Source organism: Sparus aurata, chromosome 4 (assembly GCF_900880675.1).
Source record: "Sparus aurata chromosome 4, fSpaAur1.1, whole genome shotgun sequence".
Lineage (NCBI taxonomy): Eukaryota > Metazoa > Chordata > Actinopteri > Spariformes > Sparidae > Sparus > Sparus aurata.
The window spans coordinates 27,126,447-27,146,124 of record NC_044190.1 but is presented as its reverse complement, the minus strand read 5'-3'; the positions used below and the strand labels follow the sequence as shown (position 1 = coordinate 27,146,124).

At 41.7% G+C, this 19,678-nt stretch overlaps 1 protein-coding gene across 4 annotated transcripts in view; it reads right to left on the bottom strand.

Annotated features, from left to right (window-relative positions):
* Positions 1 to 933: 933 nt before the first annotated feature.
* Positions 934 to 19,678, bottom strand: part of LOC115580263 (heterogeneous nuclear ribonucleoprotein C) — a 43,289-nt gene continuing 24,544 nt past the window's right edge. For 2 of the 4 annotated variants that reach the window (XM_030414430.1, XM_030414429.1), the window contains 5 exons: positions 10,380 to 10,430; positions 6,409 to 6,581; positions 5,267 to 5,380; positions 3,937 to 4,094; positions 934 to 3,077 (listed from right to left, as the gene is read on the bottom strand). In XM_030414430.1, the coding sequence (XP_030270290.1) occupies positions 3,039 to 3,077; positions 3,937 to 4,094; positions 5,267 to 5,380; positions 6,409 to 6,581; positions 10,380 to 10,430 (535 nt within the window). In that variant the 3' untranslated portion in view covers positions 934 to 3,038. The remainder of the gene's footprint in view (positions 3,078 to 3,936; positions 4,095 to 5,266; positions 5,381 to 6,408; positions 6,582 to 10,379; positions 10,431 to 19,678) is intronic. The other 2 variants (XM_030414432.1, XM_030414431.1) reach the window with 1 other exon arrangement.

The window sequence follows — 19,678 nt, the reverse complement described above, 5'->3', positions numbered from 1 at the left end:
TTTGACGAATTTCCCTCAAGGTGTTTTTGAGATATTGCACTCAACAAGAATGGGACGGACAGACAGACAACAAACACATTTTGCCTCCAGGCACGGCTAATGCCTGTGCCGAGGAAGTTAAAAATTATAGAATCTTTCAGCGTGACAGAAAATGATCTTTAGTTTCTGATCACGCTTTGTTGACTGAGAATGGTCTCATCAAGTAACTACAATCCACCATGTTTAGATTGTGTTTCTGCTTGCTTATCAATCAGTCACATTGTTATTGGTGCAAGTATATTTATGCCATGATGCATAGTCTTTACAGAGACTTGGTAGGATTTAATTTGATCCCATATACTTCATTTGTATGGTTTTACTATTTCTTAGATAAAACAGTAAAAAAAAAGTCATTCAAATGATTTATAAGACACTTCTGTGGCATGATTTTGGGAGGATTGTTGTATCTTTTCTTCTTCTTTAAATCCCAGTCTGTTTACAAATCTATCTCTTTATCTATTTTTGCTCATGCTGCCATGTTGGGTAGAAAATGATGCAGTCTGAGTCAGGGTAGTGTTTGGTGGTTTCCGTCTTAACCAGGCACACAGTGTGGATGATACTGTGCACAATTTAGCCTGAGGGCCCAACAGACCTTTGGTCCGACCATCCAATGCACTGTGGAAAATGCTGTGGGTTCAAAGACAATGCGATCACATAATCTAGCAGTCTGCTCTGAAAAGTCTGCAAGCAAAGTGATATAGTACCGCAATCCGCTCCCTCTGTTCTGTGTATGTATTGTTTTATTGTATGATTTATACTTTAGATTAATTGATCAGTTATTGTAAGTGCTGTTTATGAATCAGTAACCTTTCCCCCGCACATTTTTGCTTTTCATTCCCTCTTTTCCTTTGTGTGTATTGAGGTCTTTCAGAACAAAAACACACTCACACGAACTGTATTTATACTCAATATGAAAATACTTTTACTACTGTGACAATGAGTATTTCCACTTGGCTTATCTTAAGAATGCAAACAAAAACATTTAACACCATAAGAATTATAATAACGTCGTTTTCTTTAAAAAACACATGAGTAGTCCTAAATCAAGAATAAAGTCAGACAGTTCAACAAGTACAGTAAAGTTTACAATAATACACATTATTACACACTGACCTGGGCCTTTGCATGTCTCAGAGTGCCAAATACATGGTGGAAGAGAGTTGTAACTTTCCCCTGACACATTTAGTGCCGAGGAACCACTTGGTGTGACAGAACAAGGTCATATGTAGAATATTTCTTTCAGAGAGTCACAATCTGTGACACACCGATGAAAACATCCTGCTTCTCCACTGGATCTGCAGTTTGACCATTCAAGCTCTAAGGGATCACTGTGATTTCATTTGAAGTACTGATATCTCGGAAGTATATTATAAAATTAGTCAAGATTTGATAAAAAGGCCTCTTGAAGGATCAAATTTGACAGCTTTCAGAGTTCTCCAAATTATTTTGAGATCCACGGAGGGTTTTAATTTGTGCATGCACACAATATTCCAGTTATAGTCTTATTCTGAAATGCTGACAATATTTAGGTAAGCATCTCACACTGTTTGTAATTGCCCATGCTATCTTAAAGTGTAATTTGTAGAACAGTAGCTCAAAAACCTAGGTGGCAGCATCTCACCAGAGTAAGCAACAACTCCTACTCTTTGCTAGCTATCCTTGGCTGTAGCTAGCTACAATAAGCTAATTAGCTCATGGCTCAGTTAGCCGTGGAGCCAATGGCCCTATAGTTTTTCGGAACGGGCCTCGGATCACGAGGGAGTCACCAAGGGCGACGGGATCCAGCTCAACTGGATTTGGCCACCTGATGTGAGCTGGACACCAAATTGGGACTGCCTCCAAAACAGAGGATACATGCAGAGATGATTTACAGAGGCTCTGACCAAGACTATGACTTTTGGGATAACAAGGAATGGCAGGCGGGGATTAATTTCGACCTAACCAGAGGGGACAGTAGAAAGACAAGTGTGTTTTACGATGACTAACGGGGCAATAAAACTCGTCAAAAGAGAAGAATGTGAATTCAGAAGGTGTACGGTTGTACTTTTCTGTTTAGTGAGGAAAACAGAAGTTAGAGAATGTGTTTATGACATTTTGTGAGTTCATTTTGTTCATTTATGATGCTGGGGGGCTATCGGACTGTCACCTCTTGCCGGTACAAAGTGGTATTATGAGACAGGGTGGGCTAGTTGGTTAGCATGCTAACATCAGTAGACATCTCTGCAACGCAGTACATACAGTACACGTCTTTGACACATAAATGTTGTTATTTCTTCATACTCTGTTGATGTGTTTTGACTGTATCAAACTAAGATTCTGGTCATATCCTAAACATTTCTCCTTTAAAGACTCCTGATAAACAGAAATCCAACATTTCCTTGAATGTTGTTTTCCTTTGCCGTTTCTTTCTTGGGAGTAAAACTGGTGGAGAAGCAGAGACATTATAGCACCTCCAGCTAAAAGTAAATGATTACTGCATGTATAGTCTGATACTGACATATGCTGCCTGTTTCAGTGGGAGGCTTTTTTTAATTTGAAAAAGATAAACTGGTAAGCTGCTTACATAATGTTTTAATCAGAGAGCTCTATTGTCTCATTTGGGTTAATACAGCAGTATGTGGATTAATACTGGAATATTTATGTTCGTGCAAACCCACTGCTTAGGCAGGATTATAAAAAGTTTAATTTACCACCATGCTTCCAGGTGTCCTTTATAATTACTCTCTGAATAAGACCCCTCTCTCTCTTGGAGTCCGACAAAACAAATTCTCCTCAATCATGTGCACATTCTTGGTGTGCACGTGTCACCCGTGTCAGTGTTTTTTGTTCGACTTAAAAGAGTGATCGCTGTGATACAATTAAACGCATTGTGTTATCTGGTATGTACACCCTGTTGGAGGGAAGCTGAGCCTCTGTTATGGGTGTTTGCTTGGTGGTGGTGGTTGTTCTCTTCCTCCATGTTTGGCACGTAATCCACACTGTCTTCTCATGTTCCTCCCTCATATTTCCTCCTCGGGGTCAGAGCTGTGATTGCTCATCTGTGACAGACAGACAGACAAAGATATAACAGAGAGACAAATCATTAAACTGTGAGCTCAAAATGACAAAGTGAAATTTAATCGTGCAAGCATGAATTGATCGCACAAAAGTGGAGTCTCAGTAAAAAAGTTTCCTCTTCAAAGAAGAAACATCTGCTTATCTTGTCTGTGTCATTTTACAGCCTAAACATTTTTTCTTAAAAGGAGACTTGTTTTTTTTTTTTTCCTTTTCCTTTAGAGTCTTATATTTGTTCTTGTGTATGTAAAAGACTTTAAAAGTTAAAAATGTCAGAGTCTGCACCAACAAAAGTTCCTCGCTCCCACAGAAAACTCTGCTCCTAAACGCCTCGTCAATAGTCCCGCCATATTCTCTGACTTTATGACATCATATTATGTCACCATGTCACACTTTTGCATACTTTTATGCCTTGCGACTATTTGGGATGTAAGAATTGATTAAACACAGCTGCTTTGTTGTTGTTGGTGGTGCTGAGTCAGGCATGTGTGAGCTGACCAATCACAGCAGACTGGATATTTGGAAGGAGGAGCCTTGAAGAGTCAGTAGGTAAAACAGAGCGTTTCAGAGGGGAAATACAGAGCTGCAGCACCTGGCAGTATGAGTAGAGAATGTGAAGCTAAAATGGTAGTAGTTTTACTATGTACAGTTGTTTTAGTTATAGACAAATAGCTATATTTGTATTGGCAAAATGGGGCCCTGAAAGAAAAAGAACCACTGCTTAAGACAAATTAACAAAAGGTGCAGCATCATTTTGACCTTTGTAAGTCTCAATTATATCTCCAGAAACTAGTATCATGCACTCACTCCTGAACAAGAGTGCACAGTTTGAGGTGTATTTACCGTGTGGTGGTCGTCCTCAGGCTCCCTCAGGTCGGGGCTCTCCCTGTGGATTCGATGGCGGGAGCTGGGTGGAGAGAGGGAGGAGAGGGAGTGCTCGGGGCTGCTGGCAGACAGAGCGTACGGCGAGCCAGCTGAACTGTCCTCTCTCAGGGGAGACCCTTTAACACAGGAGCGAACACATGCATGAGTTTTTTGAAAAGCAGTTTGGTCCTGGTCCGTCTTGGACAGGAGTGTGAGGAAAATGCATGTTTACCATAGTTCAAATACTCGAAACGTCTGCGCACATCCCACTGATTTTGTACTAGATGACGGGCAGGAAACAAGAGTGGGAGTGACAGGAGGAAGGACAGATGAGGAGATAGAGAGAGGGAAGGTGAGAGACAGCAAAGCTGAGAGACGGGGGGAGTGAAGTAGAGCTGGAGATAAATTAATATGAGGATGAGTGCTATCAATCGCTCAAGGTCATTCAAAGTAGGTAGAACACACTCATGCACACACACTTTCCTGAAAGAGTGCACATACACAGCTTTACTGCTGTAGCCACAGGACACATTCTCCTTTCAGTTCACTCTTTATTTGTTTACTCAGCCTGACTTCTAGGTTCATGTGTAAAGTGCTGTCTTTGTTTTCTCGGACTTAACAAGAACGCTTTTGTGTAGCAGCGACTGAGGATTTAAATCTTAGAGGAAGGTGGTGAGTAGTGTGAACCGTTTCAGTTCAGGATCAGTTTAATTAAGATTCCAGTAAAATTTCAATTTCCTCGGGAAGGATAATAAAGCCTTGTCTGGGCTGTTGCTCTTGCTGGCAGGTGGAGTAACTGTACTGTGTTCAAATGTCCACAGGAGGGCAGCAGTGGCTCTTCCCGCCGTGCACGCTGATCTGCTATTTTTTTTTCTCAGTCCCTCATATTCGTCTGTTTTCTGAAGCTTCATCAGTCAGTTCCTTCAGCTACAGTGTTTGTTCAGCATGTTCCACAATCTTCTGCCACCATAAATCACGACGCCCACACTCCATTTGATTTCAGCCCTGATTCGACTTTGTAAAAACATCCTGACTGGAGGGAAATAATTGATTTGTCAGGTAAAATAGGAGTGGCTCTGGTGGTGCAGTGCATTCCGACCCCACCACCCCCACCCACCCAAGTTTCCCTGCAGCACATATCCTGAATCATTTTGATTGGGGTTGTGACTGGTGGAGCTAATCAAGCACAAATCGGGAAAGTGGCATAACGCCGGAGACGCCTTAAAATGTTCCCGATGTGCGGATGGATTATCTATCATTCGATCTCACAGCTACCTGCCTCCACTGTCTTTGTGAATGAGTGTCTCACCTTTGTGGTCATTCCTCTGTGTGTCCATCCTGTCAAGACTGTCAAGCAGCCCATCGATCTGTGTCTTTATCAGAGTCAGCTCCTTTTTAATCACCTGCAACTCCTCCATGCCCACTGCAGGGAGAGAGGGGGGGAGGGTGTGAGAATGTAAGGGACTTTCAGAAATTACACAACCTGAGCATTTCTTTAGGGTTTAAATGACAGGGGATGCAGCTTTAAAGGAGTAGTTAGACATATTGTTCTTTCCCTCTCAGAGGGTTAGGTGAGGTGAATATACCACTTTCATGCTGAATATGAAACTAAACCCAGCAGGTGGTTAACTTAGCTTAGTATAAAGGTCTGGTAACAAGGGGAAACAGCTACCCTGGCTCTGTCCAAGTGTAACAGAATCCACCTACGAGGGCTTTGAGAGCTAATTAAAATGTAGTATTTAATTTGTTTAATCACTGGTGTCATGTTGTCACTCTGAGGTTTACCTGACGAAGACTCTAGGGGGTCGCTACAAAAAGTAGTAAAATAATCCTCCAAAAACCACAACCTGCAAGCCAGGCAACCTGTGCCCACCTTTATGCTACGCTAAGCTTAGCTTGTTGTTGGGTGTAGGTATGATGTGTACAGATATGACAGTGATATCAACCATGTCATCTTACTCAGTTCTCAAAATATCTATTACTTAAAAAAATGCAACAGTGAGGAAGCAGAAGAAGAAGAAGAAGAAGAAGAAGAAGAAAGAAGACAAAGAAGGCGCAGAAGAAGAAATAGAAGAAGCGGTGCACTGCTTGCATTATCCTTGATGTTAAACCTTCTTGGGTAGCAGAATTAATTTGCTTCTCAGCCACTCAGCCTCACATTCAGGTGTCATGCAGCTGTATGGTTTGAATACAGCTAATTTTTCCAGCTGCATCGTTTCGTCTCCGCAGAGCTGAATCAGAAAAAATATCAAATCTGTTGACTTTAGTAAACTACAAAGAGGACATTCGGTCTGTTACACTAAAAGGACGAGAAGCAACAGATATAATTATGCTGAGTGATCGAAGCTTTCCAGCATTAGATCTTTCTAACAGGGTGTCAAATGGTGTATATCTGCAGCATCTGATGCAGCACCTCTTTTTTTGGTGACTTCGTCCATTCATGTTACTCACACTTGGCTGCGGATGAACTAGTGGAGTGGGCTCTGGAGCTTTTGGAGTGGGTTCTGTCTCGGCTGCGTCTGTGGCCACTGGAGTAGGAGGAGGAACGGGAACGCTTGGCCAGACTGGGTCCCAGGGGAGGCAGGGGAGACAGGGACGCTGGCACACGCTGGTAGTCATACGCCCTGGAAATTCAGAAGATTTTTAAAAGACTGAACCGTTTAACTCTCTTTTTTATGTCTGTAGCCCAGAGTAACTTTATGAACAACTGAAAGCTGGAATCAAATATCAGATTAGAGACTGTTAATTAATTATTTTGTAGAAAATGTCTTGTTGTATTTTATTCCGGTAGACATCACTTGACAGGTCAGAACGGTAAAACAATGCACCAAGACATTTGTTTTGGTATCGGTATATACAGTACACTCAGGTACAAGCTGAAAAAAAGAGAAGGACAAAAAGATGAAGAAAAAGCTTCTCTTCAAGCATCTCACAGATAAATATAGATATTTATATTCAGTGTTCTTTTGTCTTTTACTTTCCATCTCTGTTTCCCTCTCGCACCGGCGTCCCCACCTCCCCGTGGACAGCTCCATGTCTCTATCTGTCACTGAATGTAATTGGTTCTGTCAGGGCCAATCAATAGCTCCCCGCCAGGCTAGTAGTGCTGGTGACAGGGGGTGTATCACAGTCAAACTCTATAGCGCTTACAGAAATGACACTGAGTGTTTGTGTGTGCAGGTTTCAGTAGAAATAGAGTTGTTTGTTGTGATTCAGGCCGAGAGTGATTTAACCTCACACCTGACCTCAGCAGTCACTGATCCAATGAGCAGGTGAAATATGGCTACGGAATCAAAGATAGCCAATCGCCTGCCAGCACAGCTGCGGGAAACGTGGGACATAGAGCAATCAGACCCATTAGTGATTATTCTAATGTTTCTACTTCATCACGGCACCGTTTTGTGGGCTCAGAAAAATGACCTTCTTAATAGCAAACAGAAGGGAATGTGAGGTCTTTTTCACCAAAAAATGAAAAGAACCAGTACGGACAATGACGCCTGGTGTATATAACAATAATTCCTGCTATAATAATCAATTAACATGGTCCTGATCTGAGTAAATGGCGGGAAATTGATGGATGGATTAACGAAATGAACGTACATTTATGCTTAGATCTATACCTGCCCTTTATTAGACGATGAGCTCCCCAGCTGCTGTAGCTCAATGTAGTGATGGTGTTTGCTTCAGGGCTGGTTGTGCTGACTGAAACTCCAAAACACAACTGATAGAAACTAGTGGAAAAACTCCCAAACTTTACGCAACAATATACGCAAACCTAAAGGGCTGAACTCTAAAGTGTATTCCCACTTTAAGAGCTACAGATAATAAAACCTTGTGGCAAGTGGTCAGTTAATTTTAGTAGCGTGATGATGCTCTGTGGCGATGGCGATCCATCTCAACCGGATTTAGTCACAATCTGGATATACCTGGATCGAGGACAGTCTGAGCACAGCCTAAATGGTTTCTGTATGCCAAAATGTGTGAAAGCTCTTCTGCTGTACATCACAAGCCAAACAACCGGGAAGCAAGCTGTCAGATGCAAGGACTTGGAGTCGGATGTGGATGTAGATTTACTGATTGAGCTGTTGTTCGCCAGTCAGTCAGACTTCAGCCAGGCTTCCTGAAAAGTTTTGTTTTCTGTTGGTTTGTATTCTGTGAAGCCTCCCTGCTTCATACAGAGATTTCTGCACATCCACAGTCGCCCCCACACACACAGACACACACTCATCGCAATGTCACGTAAGGATGAAGTGTATAGGCCTCCATAAGCGCGTCCGATTAGAGGCTTTGAGCATTGTCCATGTGTGGAGAGACAGAGACCAAAGACTTATGGGAGTTTAGAGTCCTTTAGAGCAGTTTGCAGGGGCATATAGACAATGTGTTGTTACACCAGCTTTGAAGTGTCATCTGTGAGAACGGAGGCTCAGACAATGAATGACTGTAGACGAGTGAGGATTACAGAAAAGTGTGTGAGTGTGTGTGAGAGTGAGTGTTTGTCTCTATGGATTAGACCCCACACGAAAAGCAGCTTTGTCAGCTCGAGCTGTTATCTGTGCGCTGAAAGACACTTTTCCTTCGTGTTCGCACAAGAGCACGGCGGACAAAAACAGTCATTTCTCTCTTTCCCACATATTGATGCGCACAAACAAACACGGACACAAAAACCGCACACATACAGTCCCCCACGCATTCACACACCTTGAGGCAAACACATGCGCGCGCGAATATAAATATGCACACACACACACACTTTCATTCCCACACGTACACACAGCTGTCAGTCGTGCTAGCCAGCAGCATGGGGAATAATCATGCACTGTGTTAAAAACAAATTGAAAATCAGTGGTGAGTGTTCCCCCCTGAGCAAAGAGAGAAAAACGCCGAGCAAGGCAAACCACAGGAAAAAAAAAAAAAACACAAAGAAAAGATGACAGATAATACTCAGAGCAACAGAGCATCGATGTGTGTTTGTGTGTGTGTGTGTGTGTACAATGTGGCCGCCTTCTTTTATTCAGATGTGCTGAGTGGAGTATTTATGAGCGAGGCCTGGGGGATGTAGGACGGTCCCTGCGCAATTTCAGCGGAGGTCCAACAACACAGAGCCGGTCTGAACAGACTACATCACCCAACTCACCGCCGCACTTAACTCTACCCTGAATAAGCATAGTGTTCAGTAGCACGAGGAGGCAAACGCAAACAGTAAATGTGGTACTGTTTGCGTTTTTTGCTTTTGCAAATACAAGTTTCACCCTGAACTTGTATTTGCCAATATTACAGGGAAAGTTATAATGAGGTGAGAAGAAAAAGGACAGAACAGGGAAAGGAATTTACCTAAATTGTATGATAATAATATTGAGGCCTTAATAAGCTGCTTTCACAGTTGATCTCCCTCTCCTGGTTCTGATGAGGACGGGCTGAAAAAGTTACATACCGCACCTTTAAGGCATATTTAAAAAATCTCTAATGGGGGTCTGACATGTGTGTCTGTTTTGGAGAAGAAAAAAAAAAAACAGATAATGAGCATGTGGCACCTGCTTCTTCTTCCTCATTAAACATTTCAGCTTTCCATTTGATGAGTTTAATCAATGGACACAAGATGTCTCCTACTTCACTGTGAAGTCCCTCCTGTCAAGTAACAACTTAACACGTCTAACATTAAACAGTCACCATTTTACAGATTCTTCAATGACAAAGAGGAAAAGCAAATGCATACTGTTTTATATTGTCTGCATCTCGCTAGTCAATGGACCAATATCCAAAAAATCAACCCAACATCCGTTTTAAATTTGCACTTTTATTATCATGTTTGGGATTCTGGATGGAAATTTTCCCCAGATATTAAATGAAATTATTCTGTTACAATATTTGTATTTGATGTTTAAAGAAGAAAATCTGAATCTTTAACCAATTTTTAATTTGGGAATAAACATAGCTACGAATGTGCTGACAATACGTTTCAACGATTTACTGAAGGGATCCACATAAATTGAATTGAATTTAATTACATTTTTTCTTTTACTCTTTTGTGTCCAACTGTCTTTATGTTGTATGTCATCATGTCGCGTTAACTGTAATTTTTCCCTTAAAATAAGTGATAAAAAAATTACGGTTCTCAAATGGGAGCTTTCATCATACATCCACAATACATGTGTCTTCACAGTAAGTGCTCAGCTCTATATGTAGAAAAATATATACCTTTAAGTGTGTGTGTGCATCTGTGTGTGAGTGTCTGGCTGTTGAGCAGTAACAGGCAGCAGAGACAGGATGACTGACAGCTGTGTGGCAGACAGCGACGGGGAGCAGAGACTACCGGGGACAACAAAGATGAAGAATCCACTTTAGCCCCTTTCCCTTTCGCCTTGTGTGGCACACAGACAAGCAATAAGGCGTGTGAGCTGCCAGGCGTAGCTTTCTGACAGTACCTGTCATAGTAGTCCTCGTGGTAGCTGTCATAGTCCAGGTCTAACTCAGATCTGCAGGACAGGTGGAGACACAGACGGAGGACGTGGTTAGTAAAGTATTTGCCAGAACTACGTGATGCGCTTTTACTGGGCGCCATCGGATATTTCACTTAAACAGAAAGCCCAGTTGGTGAGTCAGCGTGTAAATGTGAGTCCCAACACAGTTGCACGGTACAGTCGCTTCATCTGGAAAGAATGCAGCGTTCATGATCTCCAGCCAGCCAGAAAAAGACATTGGATTTGTTCTGCTGCAGCATCCAAGGTGGAAAATCCAATCGAAATTGTCCCGTGCTCCAACTGCACCGCTCACCGAACGCCTCCGTGTGTGAGCAAGGCGAAGCGTGTGCGTGTGCGTGTGTGCATACAGTGTGAGAGAGGGGGAATCAGAGGCAGGTGAGTGATGTGTCAGGAGTGAACTTATATGGGATGGTAGCTGCTGTGTTACCTGCAGAACAGAGCGGAGGAAGTGGAGGGGAGAGGAGTGACACTAAGCCAGAACGAGATCACATTGTGGTGTGTCAGACCTCAGCATTCCTCGCTAATCCTCACACAGAGTCGCTAATAATCCCTACGTGTTGCTCACCCTCCCTCTGTCTCTCTTTGTCTCTCATGCTGATTCACCCCCCCCCCATCCCAAGGCAAGCTAAGACCAAGACTCTGAGCATTGAGACCAAGTCAGGACCAGGACCACAGTGCATCCAGACCAAGGCAAGACCAAGATCAAGGCAATACGAGACCAACTGAAGAACAGACCAGCGCCAGTCTGCCACTGCATGATACACTTACGCTTAAATGTGGAGCACGCAAACCATAGGCAGTCTTTTTCCGCTTTTATCCATCCTCCAAACCCAACACAACCTTTTGTGCACACATCAGGTTTTCTGGGTGACAAACCATCACTAAGTATAGAATGCATTACAAGTTAATCAATAGAGTGATATCTTCTGGTCTTGAACTAAAAAATCAAGTTGCAACGCATCCCCAGTTAGATTTACTGTACGATGCCAACATTCGTCCTGGCAACTGGGTTGAAGTAAAGTAAATTTTTCTGAATATTTCAACATGTTTTTGGAAACTAACACACCCCCAGTCCTGGCCATCTGTTTATCTGCTGCTCAGGGAAACGGTGGTTCTCCTGGTTGTACACCGTCCACCTCGTCTCAAAGAATAGATGTGGTTTTTTGTATGTCAGCAGAGGACTAAACCGAACACTTCTCCAGCAGAGTAACACACATGTAGCTACTCAGACAAACATCACAGGGCTGGGAGAAGCGAAAACCTCTCAACCTCTGTTCCCTGCTTGCGAGTGGGTCTCTGGATCTGAAGTGTAGACTTATTTTGGAGTGGACCGTAATCACCTCTCCTCCGGCGTTAGTCCTCTGTCTCGTTACCAGCTGGTTTTTCAGAGCTCCGGAGACAGGAGAGCACAAAATAAGTCATAACTCGTGGCTGGACACTGGCCAAAAAATCGAAAGTGTGATTTCAATTCAAGTCGTCTGTTATCCTGTTAAACGTGGAGGAGGTCTACAGGATGTTTTTAGCTCGTTCTGTCGAAACGGTTGAAAAGATCCTGCACAGGTTAGGGACACACTGAGAGGCAGAAGGACGAGGGAAACAATAACTCCTCAGCTGAGCGGAGCTTTCTGTTCTCTAAGTGAATTCAGCACAAAGAGAGACAGAACATAACAGCTATTCACCGAATCCTCAGTGAGGAGTAGCAAAGCTGCTGCTCTCTGTGTTTTTTCACAGAAACCTTTTTTTTTTTTTTTTAACCTTTTTTATTATATCATTGCTGTTGGCTCATTTGCCATTATTATACTTAGCATTTTTCTATACTGTTTTTCCACCTTTAATATATAGCCTGTACATGTTTTTCTTATTATTATATACGTCTACGTTTTGCATTTCAGTCAAAAATATAATTACTTAAACTGCATCACTTAAAATGTGCAATATGCAAACACTGGCCACTAAATTGGCTGCTGACTGTAGCTGCTCTAAGCTAGTTAGCTCAGTTAACTGTGCAGCTGGTAGTCGGGTCTGGGAGCACGGAGGACCAGGTGTGTTTATACAGCGAGTATGGGGCACACATGTTACATATACATCATAAAGTCTAAACTGTTAATTCTTTACATTCTACTGATAATCTATTAATGTTTTTCTCAAATAATGCACCTTTAATAATGCGAATAAACACATACATATTTCCTCTGTTATGTACAAATCAACGCTATATGATGCGCTGTGCATCACTGTTGAAGATAAATAAAATCATTATATGTGTATGTTGATGTAAACAGGTGATTTACATCAATAACTTGCCATTTAACCACTGCACGTTGAAAGATAAATGTTTGATTAGTCACTTTGTAACAATGGTCAGGTCATTAAAGATGTCACCATGCCACAATAACAATATGACATAAGCGTGATTTAGTGACGATAAATCTGTGAAAGGTAAGCGCAGATCATTTAGACTGTAATTACAAGAGAGCAGCCAAGTGCCTGGGTCACTGCGTGTGTGTATGTTTTTTTAGCTCTGTGTTTGTGTGTGTGTGTGAGAGAGAGAGAGAGAGAGAGAGAAAGAGAGAGAGAGAGAGAGAGAGAGAGGCAGATGGACAGCAGGGTCACTAAAGGCTAATTAATTTCTTTTCATAATTTCTCAAGTGCCAAGGCAATCCATTAGACATGGCCGGCTATAAATCATCTCAGTCTAAGCGTGCCTGTGTGTGCATGCGCGTGTGTGAGAAAAAGTGTGCGTGCGTGCGTGCGTGCGTGTGTGCGTGTGCATTCTGCTTTTTAAAGCTGCCTTTTGTGAACAAAGCATCCCAGAGATTTCCTCCAACATGCACACTCAACACCCACCAAAGGCAGAAAACCATCATTTTCACAGCGGCTGAATCTATGAAAGAACCTCCAAGGTGTGTGTGCGTGTCTGTGTGTGTGTGAGAGATGAATTATTAGAGATGTAGTTCAATTGGCTTAGAGGCTTGACAGATGCTATTTAAATTTCACCGACAATGAATCAAAGTGACATTTTCTGTGAGAATCTTGTTTTGCTGTTTGTAGTGACATTTTTGGTGATAAATAATTACTGCTGTAGTCTTCTGTCTCCCTTTTTCAGTCAATTCCCAATGTTGTCATCCATTTTTTGTTTAGCTTTCAGACTGGACAGTATAAATAAGACTGAATTGATACAATACATAGGAATTTTAGTACAAATAATGACAGAATTCCAGCTCTTGCCTGAAAGTAACCACATGTATAAATGGTGAAAATCTCAAAAAATACCATTATCATGTTTACAACGTTAGTGACAGTGCATTGCTTTTGCTACTGAAAAAAGCAGAAGATAAGTTGAAGCCCGACATTAGAGAGTTACTGAGTAGATTGAAGCTAAAAATAGCAAAAGTCTGGTTCGGATCAAGAACACCTGCTTTAATCTTTCACACCTTTTCAACTCTGAAGGTTAATGTTTTTTCTTTGCAGTAGCTAATGACAAATAATCCTTTTTTTTTAACTGCACGTGTAACATGTATGTTATGTTCCCACACATTCACGACCGCAGGAAATTAGGTGTGCGCACACACGCAGACATACTCAGTTATACTATAGTCACATAATCCACGAAGCAAAAATTTCCCGTAATTAATGACATGGAATAACAATTTGACATAATTCGCCATGCACAGTGCAAAGATTTGTAGAGCACGCTTGTTGCAGGGGAAGAAAATTAGTTCCAGTTACTTCATTTCAACACCTATTATCCACTCTCCTTCAAAAAATGTGATGGTCATTGATTTACATTTACATTCATAATTAGGTAAAGGACAGATTGTCTCACAACTCCTTTGAGCTCGTGTGAGAGTACAGATGGACAGAATGCAGTTTTAGTTAAAAAATGGTAGAAGCAGATAAGGGAGGTTATTGACAATGGTACTGAAATAACAGAGGGGGGATTTTTATGTGTCTTAGCAGATTATTGACCGTTCTAACAGTAGACATCAATCCAAAATCAGTTCTGCAGCATTCCTGAAGCAGCAGTTTGCATCTGAAGGAAGAGCATGAAATATAAAATAAAATGATATAAAATGCAGGTGTTATTATTACATTCATCAGCAGTTGTGAATCGATTAGAGTAGAACAGTGAAACGATTCCTTACAGCATGATACATTACCTATTTATAAACAACAGGGAGATCTTTAATTTGACATAATTGTGATTCTAACCTTTGCAACGTCTAGTCAGAATCAAAACCAAATAAAAGGTGACATAGCTCGCTGCTCACCTACCTGACCTAACAAACCCTCCACAGGGACAGAGGGCTGAGAGCGCCATATAGTCTAAAGCCAACCCACCAGGAAACCAGGACTATTTCATGGGGTCTAATTGAATAGAATAATCAAAGCAGGATAAAATGGTTTCGTCAGCATACAGACGCATTTTCTAAATCGTGCACAAAAAACCCTAAATAATTTATACAAATGAAGCAGCACAAGCCTCAGAAAGAAGACTCACCATTAGAAACCCATCTTATCTCCCTCACACACCTTATACTTTAACTTTTTTTTTTTTTTTTTTTTTTTACATCCGCAGCCAGCTGGCAATCTGTGGCGATTGTTTTGGCATCTGTTCCTTTTCCTCTAAAACAGATCATCTTTGTCAGTGTAAGGTTTTTAAATGGCTTATTACTCAGAGATTAGTAGACACACAAACAGACATACTGGCTGCCCTGTTGATCATCACACAAGTCTGTGGTCCTTTTTATTTCATTGTTGCAGATCAGTAATGTCCGACTCATTCTGGAACACATAAAAAGCTATACTTTATGAATTAAATAGGTTTTTATAAAGATCAGCTTTATTTGTGATTATGTGCGCAAACAACATGCGAATAAAGAGAGTACCTGCGCTTTTTTTTTTTTTTCACTTTAAACACTGTGATTCACAAACTTCTGTCTGATAAAAGCTGACTGAGTACATAAAGTAGGCAGAGAAGTGTTTCCTATTATAGCATTCCAGTGGGTGTTGTTGTGTAGGTAAGATCCCGTCGCATGCACCGTGGTTGTTTCTTAACTCAAGTCTCATGTTATTTGTGTGCCTACAATTTAAATACAACCCTTTTTTCCGTATGTCACCATCCGTCATACGAGCAAATGCAGGCAGACTGTGAGTGAAGACTCTGATTGATCACGTTCTCCACACAAGTGTAAATATGCTACCAATAAGGCCGCTGCTCAAATTCAAATCTGCTCTCTGCTGAGCTTTTCTGACAGATTATTGTCAAAATGTAGACACCCGCTTGTGACTTTTTCGCTGATTCTCAGTTACGGACGGAGCAACAAAACAGAACAGCTGCAGGAATAATGAAAGCGGCGAAAACAGAGCGAGGATCAACATCAGACGAGGCAGACTGGCTCCTTTTTTCTTTGGCTGTTACATCCCTTAATTCCTGTCAGATTTTTTTCACACATATTAACAAACTTGTTCAGTCATGCTTTCTCTCCTGTTAAAAAATAATTCTCGGATGAGACATCTCCCCTCCTTTAAAGCGCTGAGAAATTAATCCGTGCTTTTGTGTCTTCACGCTTAGATTACTGTAATTCTCCATGTGCCTCCCTCAGCCAAGGAGCAGCCGCTTCGCCTTCAGCTGCTTCAAAACACTGCAGCTCATCTTCGCACAAAGCGAAAGCACAGGGAGCACTTTACTCCAATGCTGGCCTGTCTCTGTTACCTACCAGTAGAGGTTAAAATGAAATATAAAACTCCATTAATTACCCATCAAATAGTAGCCTACTACAGAGTGAAGTACATTTAGATTGTTTGATTGTTGTCAGTGTCCAAACATGTACGATATCATCAAACATGTCGCGTTTTTACTGCTTCACTTTTTCACATTGATGTAATTCCTCTTTTGTGTATGTCATTCCTGTGTTTAATCTAATTTGTTACAATCTTTTGCATCTTTTGTGTGATGGCAAAGTTTAAAGCTTCCTCGTCTTAATTCAATAAACACAGAACGATAAGACATTAAGATAAGAAGAAGAAGAAGATAAGAGGAAGGAGATAAGATGATGGTTTGAACACTTTTGCCTTGCGTGCCCAGGGCAACACAGATAAAAAGGCAGCAGGAGGATACATGAGAGATGCTAATGGGTTAGAGGGCAGACAAAAAAAGTGAGGAGGATAAGTGTCTTGGTCTGAATAAAAGACCAGGACACTTGCTGGTTGCTAACCTTTCCGTGTTCCCTCTGAGTTTCACTGCCCCTTAAAGGCCCCGCAGGGACTCCCTGAGCTCCACATCTCTTGTGATGGAAACGAAAAGGTCAAAAGAGGCTGTTACCGTGCATAAGTCAAAGTTGAGCGCAACGAGACATGATAAGAAATTCAGCTGATGAAACCTTATGACACACTGCCAGACTGAATGGTAGAAAATGACCCAGATGTGTCCAGCTCACTACAAAAAACAGACATGAAATTGTTTTGTGATTACATGACAAAAGGTGAGCGCTCAGTCCAGAGAGCAGCTGTGTGTTTATATACATATAAAACACGTGCACCAGAACAACAAATGTCCAAAAACTATATTACATTCACCTGACAGTCCTCAAAGGTCCATTGCAGACAAACAAGTGACGGTCACCAATGAGACTTGGTGTACAGTCCCTAAGTAGGGTAGACTAATCGTCACTTCCTGCTCTCTTTTTAAGAATCAACTTTGGATTCTTGTGATGGTTGTATATCATTTTTCTTTATCCCAAATGTACCCAACAAACTGCCCAACTGGAGCAGTTCATTCAGGGTAACGGTGTTCTTTATGTTGGTCGCCTGCCGCCTATAATTGCACAATAAAATGTGAAGGAACGTGAGGTGGATAAAACTTTAATACATCACCTCATCTGAGAGCATTTCTGCCTGAGATGCATTGAATAGATTTTCATTGGCAGTAGTGGTTGTTTAGAACTGAAGACAACAAACTCCCAGGATAATTCACAACATCATCAAACTCGGGCGAAATGACATACTGTGCTGTTAACAGAGTAATAGATTCCAGCCACTAAGTTGTTTTAGTCCCTTAACCTGACCCAACGTTACCCAGATCATCAAAAAGGTTTCATTTATTTATGTGTTATCTGTAATGGTTTTGGAAGTCACTATCAACAGGATAATAGTTGATAGTGCCTCTACTGTGCTCGACGGCATGGCAGAAACAGATATATTTTCCATGGCCTTGGTAGTAAGGAAAAGGAAAAAACATCTTCACTAAAACCTGAAAACAAAGGTTGCGTTTACTAGTCAGCGTGGCCTTCTCTATCCAGAGCCACAGTGAAAAGCGACAAAAAAAATCACAACAGCATAATCAAAGGGGAACACATTGAAACACAGCCCACACCTACACCGAGACACTAACAACAGCGTGCAGTCAGGAAGAAATGAGATTACTGCGTGTAAAAACGGTGCAGGGGGATTTTTTTTTTCTTCCAGCCGAGCCAAAAAAAATGAGAAGACTACATTTGTGTCCGTGGATCGACAATTAGAGGGAGAGACAGAGAGAGGAGGAGAAGAAAGCGGGACCACGGGATGTTAGGGGTGAGTATGATCAAGATGAGAGCAGAGAGGCTTTGATGGGGGAGGAGGGGAAGATGAAGGGAGTGCTGGCAGCTCGTTCTCCCTCTCAGACGCTCTCTAAGGACAGACTCTGAGCTAATCTACTCCCTCTTTCCCTTTCATTTAATCACTGTCACTGTTACTCTCGCCATTTTACTCACATTCACTATTCCTTCCTCCGAGTCTTTCTTGTGTGTTTTTTGTATTATGCACATGAGTGATGCTTCAGATGCATTCAATACACGCACTCACAGACACAGATAATTACAACAAGCAAACCTTGTACTATTTCAAATGAATTTATATTATTTATATGTTATTTGTATGCCAGAAATTGGTTTTGTTTGAAATTGTTTTCAGCTCAATGCATCAAACATTGCAACCTTAGTGGGACTACGCTTTAAACTATGACTGCTGTATGTAAACCCTCAAGCATCAATTTTGGAGGTGCCCCTCTTGCGTAGTGGTATATAGAGAAAAGTCAGTATAAGGAGGTGGTTGGGGTGATTGGATTGGTTGGTCGAAGGCTGTCGCAAAATCAGGTTTTCACTGGACGATTATTGTGGCCAAAAGAATTTACGATAACATTATTAGAGTGACATATAGAGAAATTTTAAGAAATCTTAGCTTTTTTTATCATGTGTTTTGTCTGTTTTTTGTCAAATGTATAGCATACCATATACAACTGTAGGGTGGCAGAGAGAGAGCCTACGTAACCATAAATGTTCGTGGTTTCAACATGAATTGGCACAGAATTAATAAATCAATATGTAGCAGCCAAACACTGGATCTCTCACAGTTAACTGCAGCCCACAAAAGGCGGCACATTTTCAGCAAGGTAAAGGCTGCAATGTGCCGCCTTGTCTATCTAAAAGGGAGGTGTAATATTCCTTCTTTTACAAAAAGACGCCACTTGGCCGCCACTGGGGTAGGCGTAAACATGATGTGGCGTGAAGCACAAAGTTCGGCGTGAACATTGAAGCAGGTCGAATTTGTCTTCAAAATAAGAGCTTTACACTGCGTCCCATTGGAGTTTAGAACTGGGATCTTAGCGGGGGGCTTTTAATTTGAAAGTAGCGACTGTTAGTAGCTTACCGCTACAACAACAAGCGGACAACGCAGACAGCTACAGAGACCGAAGAGACGCTAGCATCTCCCAGATCTCAGCGGCTGTCCTGTTGCTCATCTTGACGTCCGCGGATGAAGTGATGGACTGACTGCTGTGATCAGCTGTTTCCTGGTTTTAAAACTCCCCTGGCTGTGGCTCGCACAACAGTGCAGGTCATCGACACCTCCGCCCATCTCACGAAAAACGGCGACTGAAACAAATCATGCACAGAAAGAAACAAACTCTTTAATTAACACAAGATCAATATTTGATTTAATATTACGATTATTGTTAATACCAATGATCAGCAACACCCCAAGGTCACACATATTTAATCCTGATTTCTTGACCACTGCCAAGCTGTCACTAGACATAAGTATAGCGTCACTGTTTGAAGCTCAGGGCTGCTGACCAAAGCTGCTGTATTTTAGGAGGGGTAAGTGAGAACATGTTTGGTTTTACGTGTGACGTGCACAAAAAGACAAAAGACATATACTGTCGATCACATGTGTCAACTGTAAAATACTTTTCCAAACTGTGGTAT